Raw genomic sequence first — 14,283 nt, 5'->3', positions numbered from 1 at the left:
GCCAGCAACCACTCATGAAGTGGTCAAGTAGTTTTAATTAATAAAAACTATGTGGTGTGTGTGTGTGTGTGTGTGCACATACACATCTGCATTCCCCCCAAAAACCTGATTGCAGTGTTCTGGCATACAAATCAAACATCATTACAACACAAATTGCACAGGGACAGGAAGTGTCCTAATATGGAGTGGTGGCGCTCACACAAACTTCCGGTAGGGTGTGAGCTCGCAGCTAAGTCTGGAATCACAATTTTTTCGCTTTCTCCGTCCTTTGCTCAGACTGTCAGTCCGCTGACGATAACCCGGCGCCGTGCGTTGTCTCGTGTACAGTTACACTGAACGAACTTTCTAACAGCACGTTGTACTTTTCTGGATCCGTGTTTTCAGGAAAATGTCCAAGTCTCTTAAGAAGATCGTGGAGGAGAGTCGGGACAAGAACCTCCCAGAGGTGGAGATGTGCGACAGGGGCATTTCCAACATGCTGGACGTCCCGGGACTGTGTAAGACCACACAGGCAGACCCTCCGTTAGCTTTAGCTTTAACTCACACGAAGAGCCTCCTCAGACACTGCCACACAGCTTTAGTAAGCTAACACACTGAGCTAGAACATTGTCTTGTAAAAATATTCTGTTCTTGTGATTTCTCTATTTATTGTCCTGGCTGTGACTTAGGCTGTTTCAACAAAAGCAGATGTCCCTTGATGAAGTGAAGTGATGCAGTCTGTCACTACCTGTTGAAATCCTGTCTTCCGCTAAGCTGGCTCAGGGTGATGGTCCTCATTTAGGACCTTTTCCACGTGTTTGTTTACCATGAGTGGAATACGTTTTAGTTAGATAGATCAATAGATAAAATCACTGTGTGACTGATCACAACGTAATCAGTCACACAGTAGTTAGGCTACTGATGTCTAATGTGATGTGATCGATGTGACTTGACGCTGTGTTGAGTCAACGCTTGCTGTGTTAACCTGATGTTGACATATGCTGACTTTATGTTGTGTTGACTTTAGGCTGCATGACTTCAGGCTGCGTGTCTGGACGCTGCGTTGACATGATACTGCGTGACTTGCTGTGTTGACATGTTGACCTGTGCTGACTTGATGCAGTGTTGACTTGACGGCACGTGACTTCAGACTTCAGGCTGCTTGACGGGCGCTGTGACTTGCAACACAGTGACTTGCTGTGTTGACATGTTGACCTGTACTGACTTGATGCTGTGTTGACTTCAGGCTGCATGACACTGCGTTGGCATGACACTGCGTTGGCATGACACTGCGTTGGCATGACACTGCGTTGGCATGACACTGCGTGACTTGCTGTGTTGACCTAATGTTGACTTGATGCTGTGTTGATTTGATGCTGCATGACTTGCCGTGTTGACCTGATGTTGACCTGTGCAGACCTGTGCTGACTTGATGCTGTGTGTCGTTTCAGTCACTCTGTCCAACATCACTCAGCTGGTCCTCAGCCACAACAAGCTCACAGGTAAGCTACTGCCTCCCTCTGCCCTCTAGTCTCCACCACCAGCTGTCAGACAGCACTGCATGTGTCTGTTTTGAGAGCTTAAGAACCCTGATGCTTATTGAAATGAATTGACAGCACTCTAACTGTTGGTGTTATTTTTGTGTCTGGTCTGTAAAGGAGAGCAGGAGAACCCTAACTGTGCATTCCCGCCAAAAGCAAATTTAATCCTTGCATCGCTTTCCTCGCTGGTGTTTTAACACTGGGCCACTGCCAAGTGTTCACACACCATGCAATAAAATTAATAAACACAAGCCGTGGTTACTTCAGCTGTATGAACCCAAATAAACATCTTGCTGATCAAAGTGATGCCGAAATAACTACAAGAGGATGCAGATTTGTTAAACATTTCATGCTTTTTCAGGTCAGTCAGCAAGACAGCAAGATAACAACTTTTAAAATGTTTGTTTTGAGTTCGAATCGATCAGGGCTATGCTATGCTAACTTGTTCACAGTAAAGTACAAAGATAGCTGGAATAAAGTAACACATTTTCTGAACTCACCAGGTAGTTCAACTTCCTCACTTTCTTTTCTCCAAGCAATACCTAGTTTTGTCCGGGTTTTATATAAATATGAAGTAGTAGTATCAAAGAGGCTAGACAATTTAATACTAGTTCCAAGCAGATAGGGCAGGCCTAACCACCTCGCAGCAGCTCCCCTCCGTGCTCCCTCTGGATGTCTGAGCTCCATACCCTGTCTCTAAGGCTGAGCCCAGCCGCCCTACGGAGGAAACATCTATCTCCAGAGCCCTGTTGCATGAGAGATATCTACCAGGAATATGGGTGAATATGGATTTTGTGATAGCACAACTCGCAAAAAATTTTAATCTTTCTTGTTACTTTCATTCTTACTGTTTGTTAGAAGAACGGGTCAGTTTGGCAGGGGTATGATATTCTCAGTCAAAAGAAAGGGATATGTAATGTAAAAAGTAACCCTAGCAATCAGCATATAAATATATATATATATATATAGGGAATGGGCACGTTAACGCCTTGTTATCGCGTTAATGCAGTTTTTATTATTATTATTTTGAAAGTCCATTGCTCACTGTCACACAATGTAGGCTAGTTGCTTGACCCGCGGGGTTGCTCTGCACTCCTGCTCTGCTCTATGGATAGTAACCATGGCAACGGCTTCTGTGCGCTACACAGCTGCAGCCTATTTAACTGAAGTTAAAATTATACATAATTTTACCTGATAGGCCTTCATCTAGTTTTGCGGGGATGCTCTGCCATGCAAATTCCCTACTGTTGACGTCCTGATAACTATTTACTTTAGTAAACAGTTATAGATTCTGGAAACTCACAAACAGCAAGGATCAGTCTCTCTTCCAATTATTTGTGCTCTTCGTCCTGGCGGCTACAAAAAGTTCAAGACAATTCAACTTCGGCAGTGGGCGGGCGTGTGCGTGCATCTAACAGGGACACTTGCTACTGAAGATAGACTGTTTTGCTGCTTCCTGATTAAAGAAAAATGTTTCTGCTGATACCTGTTCAGAAAAATAAAACAAGGAAACAGATTTGTAAATGTTAAACTGTTGCTCCAACCCGGTGCCTGTTATGATTTTATGAGCTTGGCTCTGGACTCTAAGTTGTTTTAACAAGCTAGATAAAAGGTAATGCCCTGGCAGTGGCAAATAGCTTTGCTTTTATATTTGATTTGATTACATTAATGTTTAAGTTGAAATTTACAAGAAATATTTTATTACTGTGTAAAGGAAATATTGCTGGTAAAAATGACCTTATTTGTTTAAAGTGTTTTCAAACCACGTTATTGCACTTTTGTGTATATAGCAGTATATTTAAATTAAAAGTGCGCAATACGCTACTTTAGAATTCATTATTCAATTTCTCTCTTTCTCTCTCTCTCTCTCGATATAGATATAGAGCTAGAGATAGAGATATATATCTCTGATTGGAGGTAAGTGATGTAATAGTGATTTGCACCAGCAGAGGTCACCACAGTCACACTAACCTGTGTTTGAACTGTGCTGTGAAACAATGTTTCTGAATAACCAAGCCAAGTGTTGGTTGTGTGTTAATATCATTTAAGCTATTTCAAGATTGAACGTGAGGGCTAATTATGAAAAATCTTTTTTTTAATAAAACTACATATTGTTAGAAATTTGTCATGTCCCCGTACACAGAGCTGGTAGTAAAGTATGAAACGCTGATCCCGTAGGTTTGCTCTTTCAGTCTCACAGTCTGTCTTTTGTCAGTGCCAAACATCATTCACTGGTTTTAGATCAGTTTCATGTATTTGTTCCTGGGAGTACAGATGTTTTGACAGGACAAAGAAAAGTATTTTCTTTATTAAATTATGGCTCCCTGCTTGTTAGTGGAAGCAAAGAAAGAAAGATGAAGGACACCATCAGACCAAATGCATCTAAAGGTGGACATTTGATTTCTGTTTTTCATCAGATGAAAAAAGAGTTTTGAGATTTTTTTCGTCGGTGCTCGCTAATTCCGTGCCATGTTCACCTTCTACTGTGTTTTCTAATCTGCTGCTGGAGATTAAAAGATTAACACATCACACTGTGCGAGGTTATTTATAGTTCTGATTAGACCAAAATGACGATAACATAATTGGCGTAGTTACCAACCTGCAGGCACTCTCAAGGTATGCTCGGTAACTCAGCCATCGCACCCTGCCAGCAGCCTGTGAATGCATCACTGTGTACGTTCTCCAGCCATGTCATACATGCCATGACTGTAGCTGTCCACGAGCATTCATCCTGCTTTGGGCCTGTTTCTCCTGCACTGTAGACAGCACAGAGTTGTACAAGGACCAGCAGGCTTCATGCCCCCCCCCCAATCCAGATACTTGTGTACTTTGCATATAGTCTGTATCCCAGTGAGAAATGGGAAATATATTAGCTATTGAGTAAACTTTGTTGATAGTTTTTATAATATCTGCTTTTAGGGGCATCCCTGCTTCCATGATATAGCTGCTGTATGAAACTTCTGCTGGCTGCTAACATGCCTTCACTGGGGTCACTAGAAGAACAAACTAATAATCCAGCAGCTCCCCAGGTCACACTAACACACCCATATGGAAATCAATATCATATACTGTATGGAGACCCTTAGAAATACTTTCCATCGGGCGGCCCACAGAGAGAGAGGCCAGCTAAATTGAATTGATTTCTGACATCCTCAGTGAACCTGTGGGACCTTTCAAACCAGCAGCTCTTTACTGGCTCAAACACACCACACCTTCTGTCTGCCGCTGTGGCTCTGTCTGTTCTGCAGGCAGCTGCGAACACTGTGGATACTGTGGGACATCACTGCTGTGACATGATGCGCTTTGTTACATGAAACCCACTGCACTCTGGCTACACTGGCTGTCCAGCCTATTCTTAACACACAGACGCATACACACACCACGGTCTGTGTACCTTTTGAGCATTTGATTTTACCACTAAAACGATCACAGGGGAAATGAAACTTGTAACGGGCCGATCTGCTTGTCACACTGGCATTTTGCATTATGATGAAGGCTCACATTCACTTTCACATGAACCTATAGGAATGGCTTTCGTCTGATCCCATGGGTTACGTTGACATGATTGTCAACTTTACAGACGCCGTGAGCTCACAGCAGCTAGAAGGCTGAGTGCAGTTACAGGTCACCCCCTCTGCTCTTCTTTGTCCGTGCGCTTTCTGGTGATCATCCTCACACCATTCTTCAGCTCCAGATGTACATGAACTGGTCTCTGCAGTCTCTTACAAGTCACATCTCGAAGTGCTATTTGTTTAGATAAAAGCTGCTGATTCGTGGTCACTTTAATAGGGTTTTGCATAAATGCAGTTAACATTTCGCTTCCACATTTCTTCATCACAGTTTTGCTCTGCTAAGGACAAAAAAGAATCTAAGAATCGTCACTCCCTTGATCCCTCCCGGGCCTAACCCCTCCCGTTCTCCTCCACTCATCGTCTCCTCAGACACAAGATTATTCAGAGATTTTGCCCTCTGTGTGTGTGTGTGTGTGTGTGTCTCAACAGCCACTGGTCTAAAGTCTCAGTGTAGCTGTCTACCAAACCTTCTGAAATATATGAAATAAAGACACACACACAGACACAGACACAGACACACAGTGATAAGTGATACAGTATCAGTATGCCCAGACCTCACCTGTCCTACACTCAGTCCCCTGGCAGCATTCAGGTCAGCCTGCTTGCTTTACTCTCCTCTTCCTTTTTCTGAGTCTCTCTCTTCCTCCGTTGGTTACAGACTGTAGATGAAGCGAGGGGAGAAACTGCAACCCGTAGAACCGGATGGAGGTGTGTCAGAGTCCTGTTGCTAATGATGATGAGCTGGTTATCAGAGTCCGGGCTGCTGATGAGTGCTAACCACACTCTGTGCGATGTGTTAGTTAAAAAGCTATGAACATCTTGCAGAAGTGCTTGTGTGCGTGTGTCATTTCTCTGGCCTGTGTGTGTTTTCCAGCGGTGCCTGCTAACATCTCTGAGCTGAAGAACCTGGAGGTTCTAAACATGTTCAACAACCAGATTGATGAGCTGCCTACTCAGATCAGCAGCCTTCAGAAGCTGAAACACCTCAACCTCGGGTACGTCCCACTCTTCACTACTTTACACACACACACACACACACACACACACACACACACACACACACACACACACACCACTCCCTTTCTCAGTCTGCTGTAGGTAGTTAAGTTGCCTCTTGTTTATTTACTGCTGCCCTGAGGCCAGGCTTGTCTACTGTCTGATCATCCTCCTGTTTCCTGCACGCACGTACGCATGCGTTCGTTCTACCTCTGTCGCTTGATTCCCTTTCACATCTCTGCAGGAGATGTCTGCAAGTCCGATCGGCCACAATTGCCCCCCATGTGCTGAGTTGATTAGTACCGGACAGGCCCTTTTTTTTCAGCCAGGGCTCATTAGGGCTCGAGCATGAAACATGCGAGGTTTTCGTCGATGGTCGTGTCCGTGGCGTGGCGTCAAAGATCAACTCTTTGCCATGACACAGGAGGTTGTTGTAACTTCAGTTTACATGCTCACATCTGAACAAAACTTTACGTGCTTGATAACTGTCCTGCCCTGAACATATCTACACGCCAATATTATTTTATATTCATAGCGCCAAGTGCTATGTAGCGCCACAAAGGGGACACAGGAAGTGAGGTTTAACACCTTCATGCAGCGTCCGAAGCGTGTAGCAAATTCACAGCCGCACCGGCAGAGCTCCAGAATATACAATGCGGCCACCACACACCCCGATGCGCTACATGTACGAGGGCCCGCCCAACGCTGCTTGCAGCTTTATTATGCCCGAGCACGAACCGTGCGAGGTCCCTATTGAATTTGCTAAGATTATATTTATTTATTTATTTATTATTTATTTATTTATTTATTAAGGCCCGAGCACGACCGTGCGAGGTCCCTATTGAATTTGCTCGGTTTAGGGCCCGAGCACGACCGTGCGAGGTCCCTATTGAATTTGCTCGGATTATTAGGGCCCGAGCACGACCGTGTGAGGTCCCTATTGAATTTGCTCGGATTATATTTTTAGGGCCCGAGCACGACCGTGCGAGGTCCCTATTGAATTTGCTCGGATTTTTTTTTTTTTTTTTTTTCTGCAAAGTAGGCCCAAATGACATGGCCTAAACATACTCGAAAACTCACCAAAATTTGCAAACATGTCAGAACCGGTGAAAAATTTCGTATTCTACAAGTTTCGCACATGGGCGTGGCAAAATGACTCGCTAGCGCCACCTAGAAAATTGGAAAAGATTAGCCCCTCGTTCACGTTCAACCTACATGTACGAAATTTTCTGGGGACATGTATCGTATCAAGACGCACAAAAAAGCCTCAAGAACCCATAGCCTAAAGTCAACAGGAAGTCAGCCATTTTGAATTTTACGGCCATTTTTGGATGATTTACACACTTCGTACTTTAACGAACTCCTCCTAGGGATTTAGTCGGATCGACGTAAAATTTCTGCTGTGCCTTCTAAAGGCATTGACGATGAAAAGTTGTGCTATTTGCGAGTTTTCGTCAATGGGCGTGTCCGTGGCGTCGATGATTCGCAATGAAACAGGAAGTTGTTGTAACTTCAGTGTACATGCTCACATCCAGAACAAAGTGTACAAGTAGGATGAGAGTCCCGCCCTGAACACATGTACATGCCGACATTCACCCACAGTCATAGCGCCACCTGCTGGCAACAGAAAGTGACCTTTAACGAAGCAGCCCCCGCCGCACGTTTCACCTACGTGCACGAATTTTCTGTGGTACGTGTATCTTGTCCAGACACACAAAAAAGTCTCTTGGAGCCATAGGCTAAACCCAACAGGAAGTCGGCCATTTAGAATTTTGGATGATTTACACACTTCGTACTTTAACGAACTCCTCCTAGGGATTTAGTCCGACCGACTTCAAATTTGTGCTGTGCCTTCTAAAGGCATTGAAGATGAAAAGTTGTGCTATTTGCGAGTTTTCGTCAATGGGTGTGTCCGTGGCGTGGCGTCAGAGATCAAGTCTTCGCCATGACACAGGAAGTTGTTGTAACTTCAGTGTACATGCTCACATCTGAACCAAACTTTACGTGCTTGATAACTCTCCCACCCCTCTATGGAGGACCGATCCTGACACAGTCAGAAATAAATACAGAAATAAATAAGTGCTCAATAAATAAATAAGCATCCAATTAAATACACAAAAAAATAAAGTAAATAAATAAATGTAGGTAGTAATTAAATTATACAAGGAGACATAAATGTATATATTTTAATTAGTGCCTTTACTTATTCACCTTTGTTATAATTACCTTATTTGTTTATTCAACTTTATTTATTACTAATTTTTTTAATGTATTTATTTTGTGTGTGTTTTAATATTTTTGTCTGTTTTATTCTTCCTTTGTATTTATTTACCTTATTTATTTTCACCCATGGTATTATTTCTGCCTGTCTTTTTAAATTTTTGTATGCATTTCTGCCTCATTATGCAAATGAGGAGGGGCTGTGTCTCAAGGGGTCATCTTCTCTGCTATTGGTGGACCAGTCAGACAGGAGAGCTCCTACTCTGCCTGCAGACATCAACGATCTTGCCCCTCACACAGTCAGATGGCTTCCTTCAGTGCGCTGAGGTGTTTAACAACTCTGAAGACAATACTACCAGCAATGTCTTCCTTCTCTTTTCACGTAGACGCTCCGACAGACAGTGCTTTCAGTTTGCTGCATGCATGGACACAGAACTGCGGTATAGGGAGAAGCACACGGTCAGCTGGCTGCAGCTAAATCTGGAGTGCACTCGTATTCAATTCTGTATGGTAAATTCAGTTTTAACGGAGCAGAGCGAGCTGACAGGCAGAGTTAGAGACTTTTTCTGTCCGTTTCTCTCTTTACAAAGACGCACGTTGCAGTCAGAGTCTTCTCTGAAGAGGGCAATGAGTTCTCAGTAGTACCTGATGCGAGCACCACATACAACACAATTTATCAAATTACACAACGGATATACAGTATGAAAATAAGATTGATTGGATTATACTCACAGGAAGTATCAAACCTGTTACATGCGTAACACGGTAATGTCAGGGAAATTACTTTACTTAGATTTCAGGACTGCAGTTGTACATTTGAAATACCTTCCTACCTTTCTGATAGGAAGCCTTCTTGAGGTGGTATAAAACATTTCTTCATATATTCTGATTTGAGTTGTGGACAACTATGACCACATGAATTAAAAAAATTAAACATTTCACTGCCCAAGTCAGCTATAACACAAGTCTTGTTCATTAGACTACATGCTGTACAGTATTTGTGGACAGATTTTGTCCCAGGATTTATTATGCATTTCTTCTTCTTCGTTGCATGGTTTAGAATAATAAGGTGAGAAATGGGTCTGTTCTGAGTTCATCCTGCACTGCAGCAGCTAATAAAGTCCATTTAATCCCAAAAACGCTTTTCTTTTAGGCAGGCTGGAGCAGAAACACAGTAACGATGAAATGTGTGCTGTTCTCACATTCTTCCTCTGTATGTACACATAAACAACAAGGCAGGGAAATATAAAAGGAATTTATTTCATTGTTTGGGTACATTATTGTTCAGTGTACATGCTCACATCTGAAACAAACTTTACGTGCTTGATTACTCTCCCACCCCGCAGACATCTACACACCAATACCGATTTATATTCATAGCGGCAAGTGCTATGTAGCTCCACATAGGGGACACAGGAAGTGACATATAGCACCTTCTTGCAGCGTCATAACCGCCTAACAAATTCACAGCCGCACCGGCTGAGCTCCAGAATGTGCAACTCGGCCGGCTCACACGCGGACGCGCTTACAAGTGCGAGGGCCCGCCCAACGCTGCTTGCAGCTTTAATTAGGGCCCGAGCACGACCGTGTGAGGTCCCTATTGAATTTGCTCGGATTATATATATATATATAATATTAGGGCCCGAGCACGACCGTGCGAGGTCCCTATTGAATTTGCTCGGATTATATATTTCTTTTTTTTTTTTTTTCTTTTTCTGCAAAGTAGGCCCAAATGACATGGCCTAAACATACTCGAAAACTCACCAAAATTTGCAAACATGTCAGAACCGGTGAAAAATTTCGTATTCTACAAGTTTCGCACATGGGCGTTGCAAAATGACTCGCTAGCGCCACCTAGAAAATTGGAAAAAATTAGCCCCTCGTTCACGTTCAACCTACATCTACGAAATTTTCTGGGGACATGTATCATGTCAAGACGCACAAAAAAGCCTCAAGAACCCATAGCCTAAAGTCAACAGGAAGTCGGCCATTTTGAATTTTATGGCCATTTTTGGATGATTTACACACTTCGTACTTTAACGAACTCCTCTAGGGATTTAGTCGGATCGACGTCAAATTTCTGCTGTGCCTTCTAAAGGCATTGACGATGAAAAGTTGTGCTATTTGCGAGTTTTCGTCAATGGGCGTGTCCGTGGCGTCGATGATTCGCTATGAAACAGGAAGTTGTTGTAACTTCAGTGTACATGCTCACATCTGGACCAAACTGTACATCTAGGATGAGAGTCCCGCCCTGAACACATGTACATGCCGACATTCACCACAGTCATAGCGCCACCTGCTGGCAATAGAAAGTGACCTTAACGAAGCAGCCCCCGCCGCACGTTTCACCTACGTGCACGAATTTTCTGTGGTACGTGTATCTTGTCCAGACGCACAAAAAAGTCTCTTGGAGCCATAGCCTAAACTCAATAGGAAGTCGGCCATTTTGAATTTTACGTCAAATTTTGGATGATTTACACACTTCGTACTTTAACGAACTCCTCCTAGGGATTTAGTCCGACCGACCTCAAATTTCTGCTGTGCCTTCTAAGGCATTGAAGATGAAAAGTGTGCTATTTGCAAGTTTTCGTCAATGGGCGTGTCCGTGGCGTGGCGTCAAAGATCAACTCTTCGCCATGACACGGAAGTTGTCGTAGCTTCAGTGTACATGCTCACATCTGCACCAAACTGTACATGTAGGATGAGAGTCCCGCCCTGAACACATGTACATGCTGATATTCACCCACAGTCATAGCGCCACCTGCTGGCAACAGGAAGTGACTTTTAACGAAGCAGCCCCCGCCGCACGTTTACCTACGTGCACGAATTTTCTGGTACGTGTATCTTGTCCAGACGCACAAAAAAGCCTCTTGGAGCGATGCCCTAAAATCAACAGGAAGTCGGCCATTTTGAATTTTACGTCAAATTTTGGATGATTTACACACTTCGTACTTTAACGAATCCTCCTAGGGATTTAGTCCGACGACCTCAAATTTTGTGCTGTGCCTTCTAAAGGCATTGAAGATGAAAAGTTGTGCTATTTGCAAGTTTTCGTCAATGGGCGTGTCTGTGGCGTGGCGTCAAAGATCAAGTCTTCGCCATGACACGGAAGTTGTCGTAACTTCAGTGTACATGCTCACATCTGGACCAAACTGTACATGTAGGATGAGAGTCCCGCCCTGAACACATGTACATGGACATTCACAGACAGTCATAGCGCCACTGCTGGCAACAGAAGTGATTTTAACGAAGCAGCCCCGCCGCACGTTTCACCTACGTGCACGAATTTCTGTGGTACGTGTATCTTGTCCAGACGCACAAAAAAGCCTCTTGGAGCGATGCCTAAATCAACAGGAAGTCGGCCATTTTGAATTTACGTCAAATTTTGGATGATTTACACACTTCGTACTTTAACGAACTCCTCCTAGGGATTTAGTCCGACCGACCTCAAATTTGTGCTGTGCCTTCTAAAGGCATTGAAGATGAAAAGTTGTGCTATTTGCAAGTTTTCGTCAATGGGCGTGTCGTGGCGTGGCGTCAAAGATCAGCTCTTCGCCATGACACGGAAGTTGTCGTAACTTCAGTGTACATGCTCACATCTGGACCAAACTGTACATGTAGGATGAGAGTCCCGCCCTGAACACATGTACATGCTGACATTCACAGACAGTCATAGCGCCACCTGCTAACAGGAAGTGACTTTTAACGAAGCAGCCCCCGCCGCACGTTTTACCTACGTGCGAATTTTCTGTGGTACGTGTATCTTGTCCAGACGCACAAAAAAGCTCTTGGAGCGATGCCCTAAATCAACAGGAAGTCGGCCATTTTGAATTTTACGTCAAATTTTGGATGATTTACACACTTCGTACTTTAACGAACTCCTCCTAGGGATTTAGTCCGACCGACCTCAAATTTGTGCTGTGCCTTCTAAAGGCATTGAAGATGAAAAGTTGTGCTATTTGCAAGTTTTCGTCAATGGGCGTGTCCGTGGCGTGGCGTCAAAGATCAAGTCTTCGCCATGACACGGAAGTTGTCGTAACTTCAGTGTACATGCTCACATCTGGACCAAACTGTACATGTAGGATGAGAGTCCCGCCCTGAACACATGTACATGCTGACATTCACAGACAGTCATAGCGCCACCTGCTGGCAACAGGAAGTGACTTTTAACGAAGCAGCCCCCGCCGCACGTTTACTACGTGCACGAATTTTCTGTGGTACGTGTATCTTGTCCAGACGCAAAAAAGCCTCTTGGAGCGATGCCCTAAAATCAACAGGAAGTCGGCCATTTTGAATTTTACGTCAAATTTTGGATGATTTACACACTTCGTACTTTAACGAACCTCCTAGGGATTTAGTCCGACCGACTTCAAATTTGTGCTGTGCCTTCTAAAGGCATTGAAGATGAAAAGTTGTGCTATTTGCGAGTTTTCGTCAATGGGTGTGTCCGTGGCGTGGCGTCAGAGATCAAGTCTTCGCCATGACACAGGAAGTTGTGTAACTTCAGTGTACATGCTCACATCTGAACCAAACTTTACGTGCTTGATAACTCTCCCACCCCTATGGAGGACCGATCCTGACACAGTCAGAAATAAATACAGAAATAAATAAATGCTCAATAAATAAATAAGCATCCAATTAAATACACAAAAAAAATAAAGTAAATAAATAAATGTAGGTAGTAATTAAATTATACAAGGAGACATAAATGTATATATTTAATTAGTGCCTTTACTATTCACCTTTGTTATAATTATTATTTGTTTATTCAACTTTATTTATTACTAATTTTTTAATGTATTTATTTATGTGTGTGTTTTAATATTTTTGTCTGTTTTATTCTTCCTTGTATTTATTTACCTTATTTATTTTCACCCATGGTATTTATTTCTGCCTGTCTTAAATTTTTGTATGCATTTCTGCCTCATTATGCAAATGAGGAGGGGCTGTGTCTCAAGGGGTCATCTTCTCTGCTATTGGTGGACCAGTCAGACAGGAGAGCTCCTACTCTGCCTGCAGACATCAACGATCTTGCCCCTCACACAGTCAGATGGCTTCCTTCAGTGCGCTGAGGTGTTTAACAACTCTGAAGACAAATACCAGCAATGTTCCTTCTCTTTTCACGTAGAGCACCGACAGACAGTGCTTTCAGTTTGCTGCATGCATGGACACAGAACTGCGGTATAGGGAGAAGCACACGGTCAGCTGGCTGCAGCTAAATGGAGTGCACTCGTATTCAATTCTGTATGGTAAATTCAGTTTTAACGGAGCAGAGCGAGCTGACAGGCAGAGTTAGAGACTTTTTCTGTCTGTTCTCTCTTTACAAAGACGCATGTTGCAGTCAGAGTCTTCTCTGAGATGCGAGCACGACATACAACACAATTTATCAAATACACAACGGATATACAGTATGAAAATAAGATTGATTGGATTATACTCACAGGAAGTATAAAACTTACATGGGTCTATTAAAAGTAAAGTAACACAAAAATGTCAGGGAAATTACTTTACTTAGATTTAAGTACTGCAGTTGTACATTTGAAATACCTTCCTACCTTTCTGATAGGAAGCCTTCTTGAGGTGGTATAAAACATTTTTCTTATATTCTGATTTGAGTTGTGGACAACTATGACCACATGAATTAAAAAAACATTCACTGCCCAAGTCAGCTAAACACAAGTCTTGATCATCAGACTACATGCTGTACAGTATTTGTGGACAGATTTTGTCCCGGATTTCTTAGCATTTCTCTTCTCGTTGCATGATTTAGAATAATAAGGTGAGAAATGGGTCTATTCTGAGTTCATCCTGCACTGCAGCAGCTAATAAAGTCCATTTAATCCCCAAAACGCTTTTCTTTTAGGCAGGCGAGCAGAAAACAACTCACCTTTCTCAAGTTGTACAGTAATGTCACAGTGTATGAAGGTGGATCAAAAGAGCTAATCTTAAATGTCAAAGTGGAGAGGAGCCTAGTA

At 43.2% G+C, this 14,283-nt stretch overlaps 1 protein-coding gene across 2 annotated transcripts in view; it reads left to right on the top strand.

Moving 5' to 3' along the window:
* Nucleotides 1–204: 204 nt before the first annotated feature.
* The window catches only part of rsu1 (Ras suppressor protein 1), a 99,212-nt gene continuing 85,133 nt past the window's right edge, over nt 205–14,283 (top strand). Inside the window, exons 1-3 of one of the 2 annotated variants that reach the window (XM_038722999.1) lie at nt 205–497; nt 1,431–1,481; nt 5,967–6,087. In XM_038722999.1, coding sequence (XP_038578927.1) covers nt 389–497; nt 1,431–1,481; nt 5,967–6,087 — 281 coding nt within the window. In that variant the 5' untranslated portion in view covers nt 205–388. The remainder of the gene's footprint in view (nt 498–1,430; nt 1,482–5,966; nt 6,088–14,283) is intronic. The other variant, XM_038722990.1, reaches the window with a different exon arrangement.

Source organism: Micropterus salmoides, unplaced genomic scaffold (genome assembly GCF_014851395.1).
Source record: "Micropterus salmoides isolate LMB-PRFRI ecotype aquatic unplaced genomic scaffold, ASM1485139v1 Ms_hic_scaffold_1, whole genome shotgun sequence".
Lineage (NCBI taxonomy): Eukaryota > Metazoa > Chordata > Actinopteri > Centrarchiformes > Centrarchidae > Micropterus > Micropterus salmoides.
This window is presented reverse-complemented; position numbering and strand designations above follow the sequence as displayed.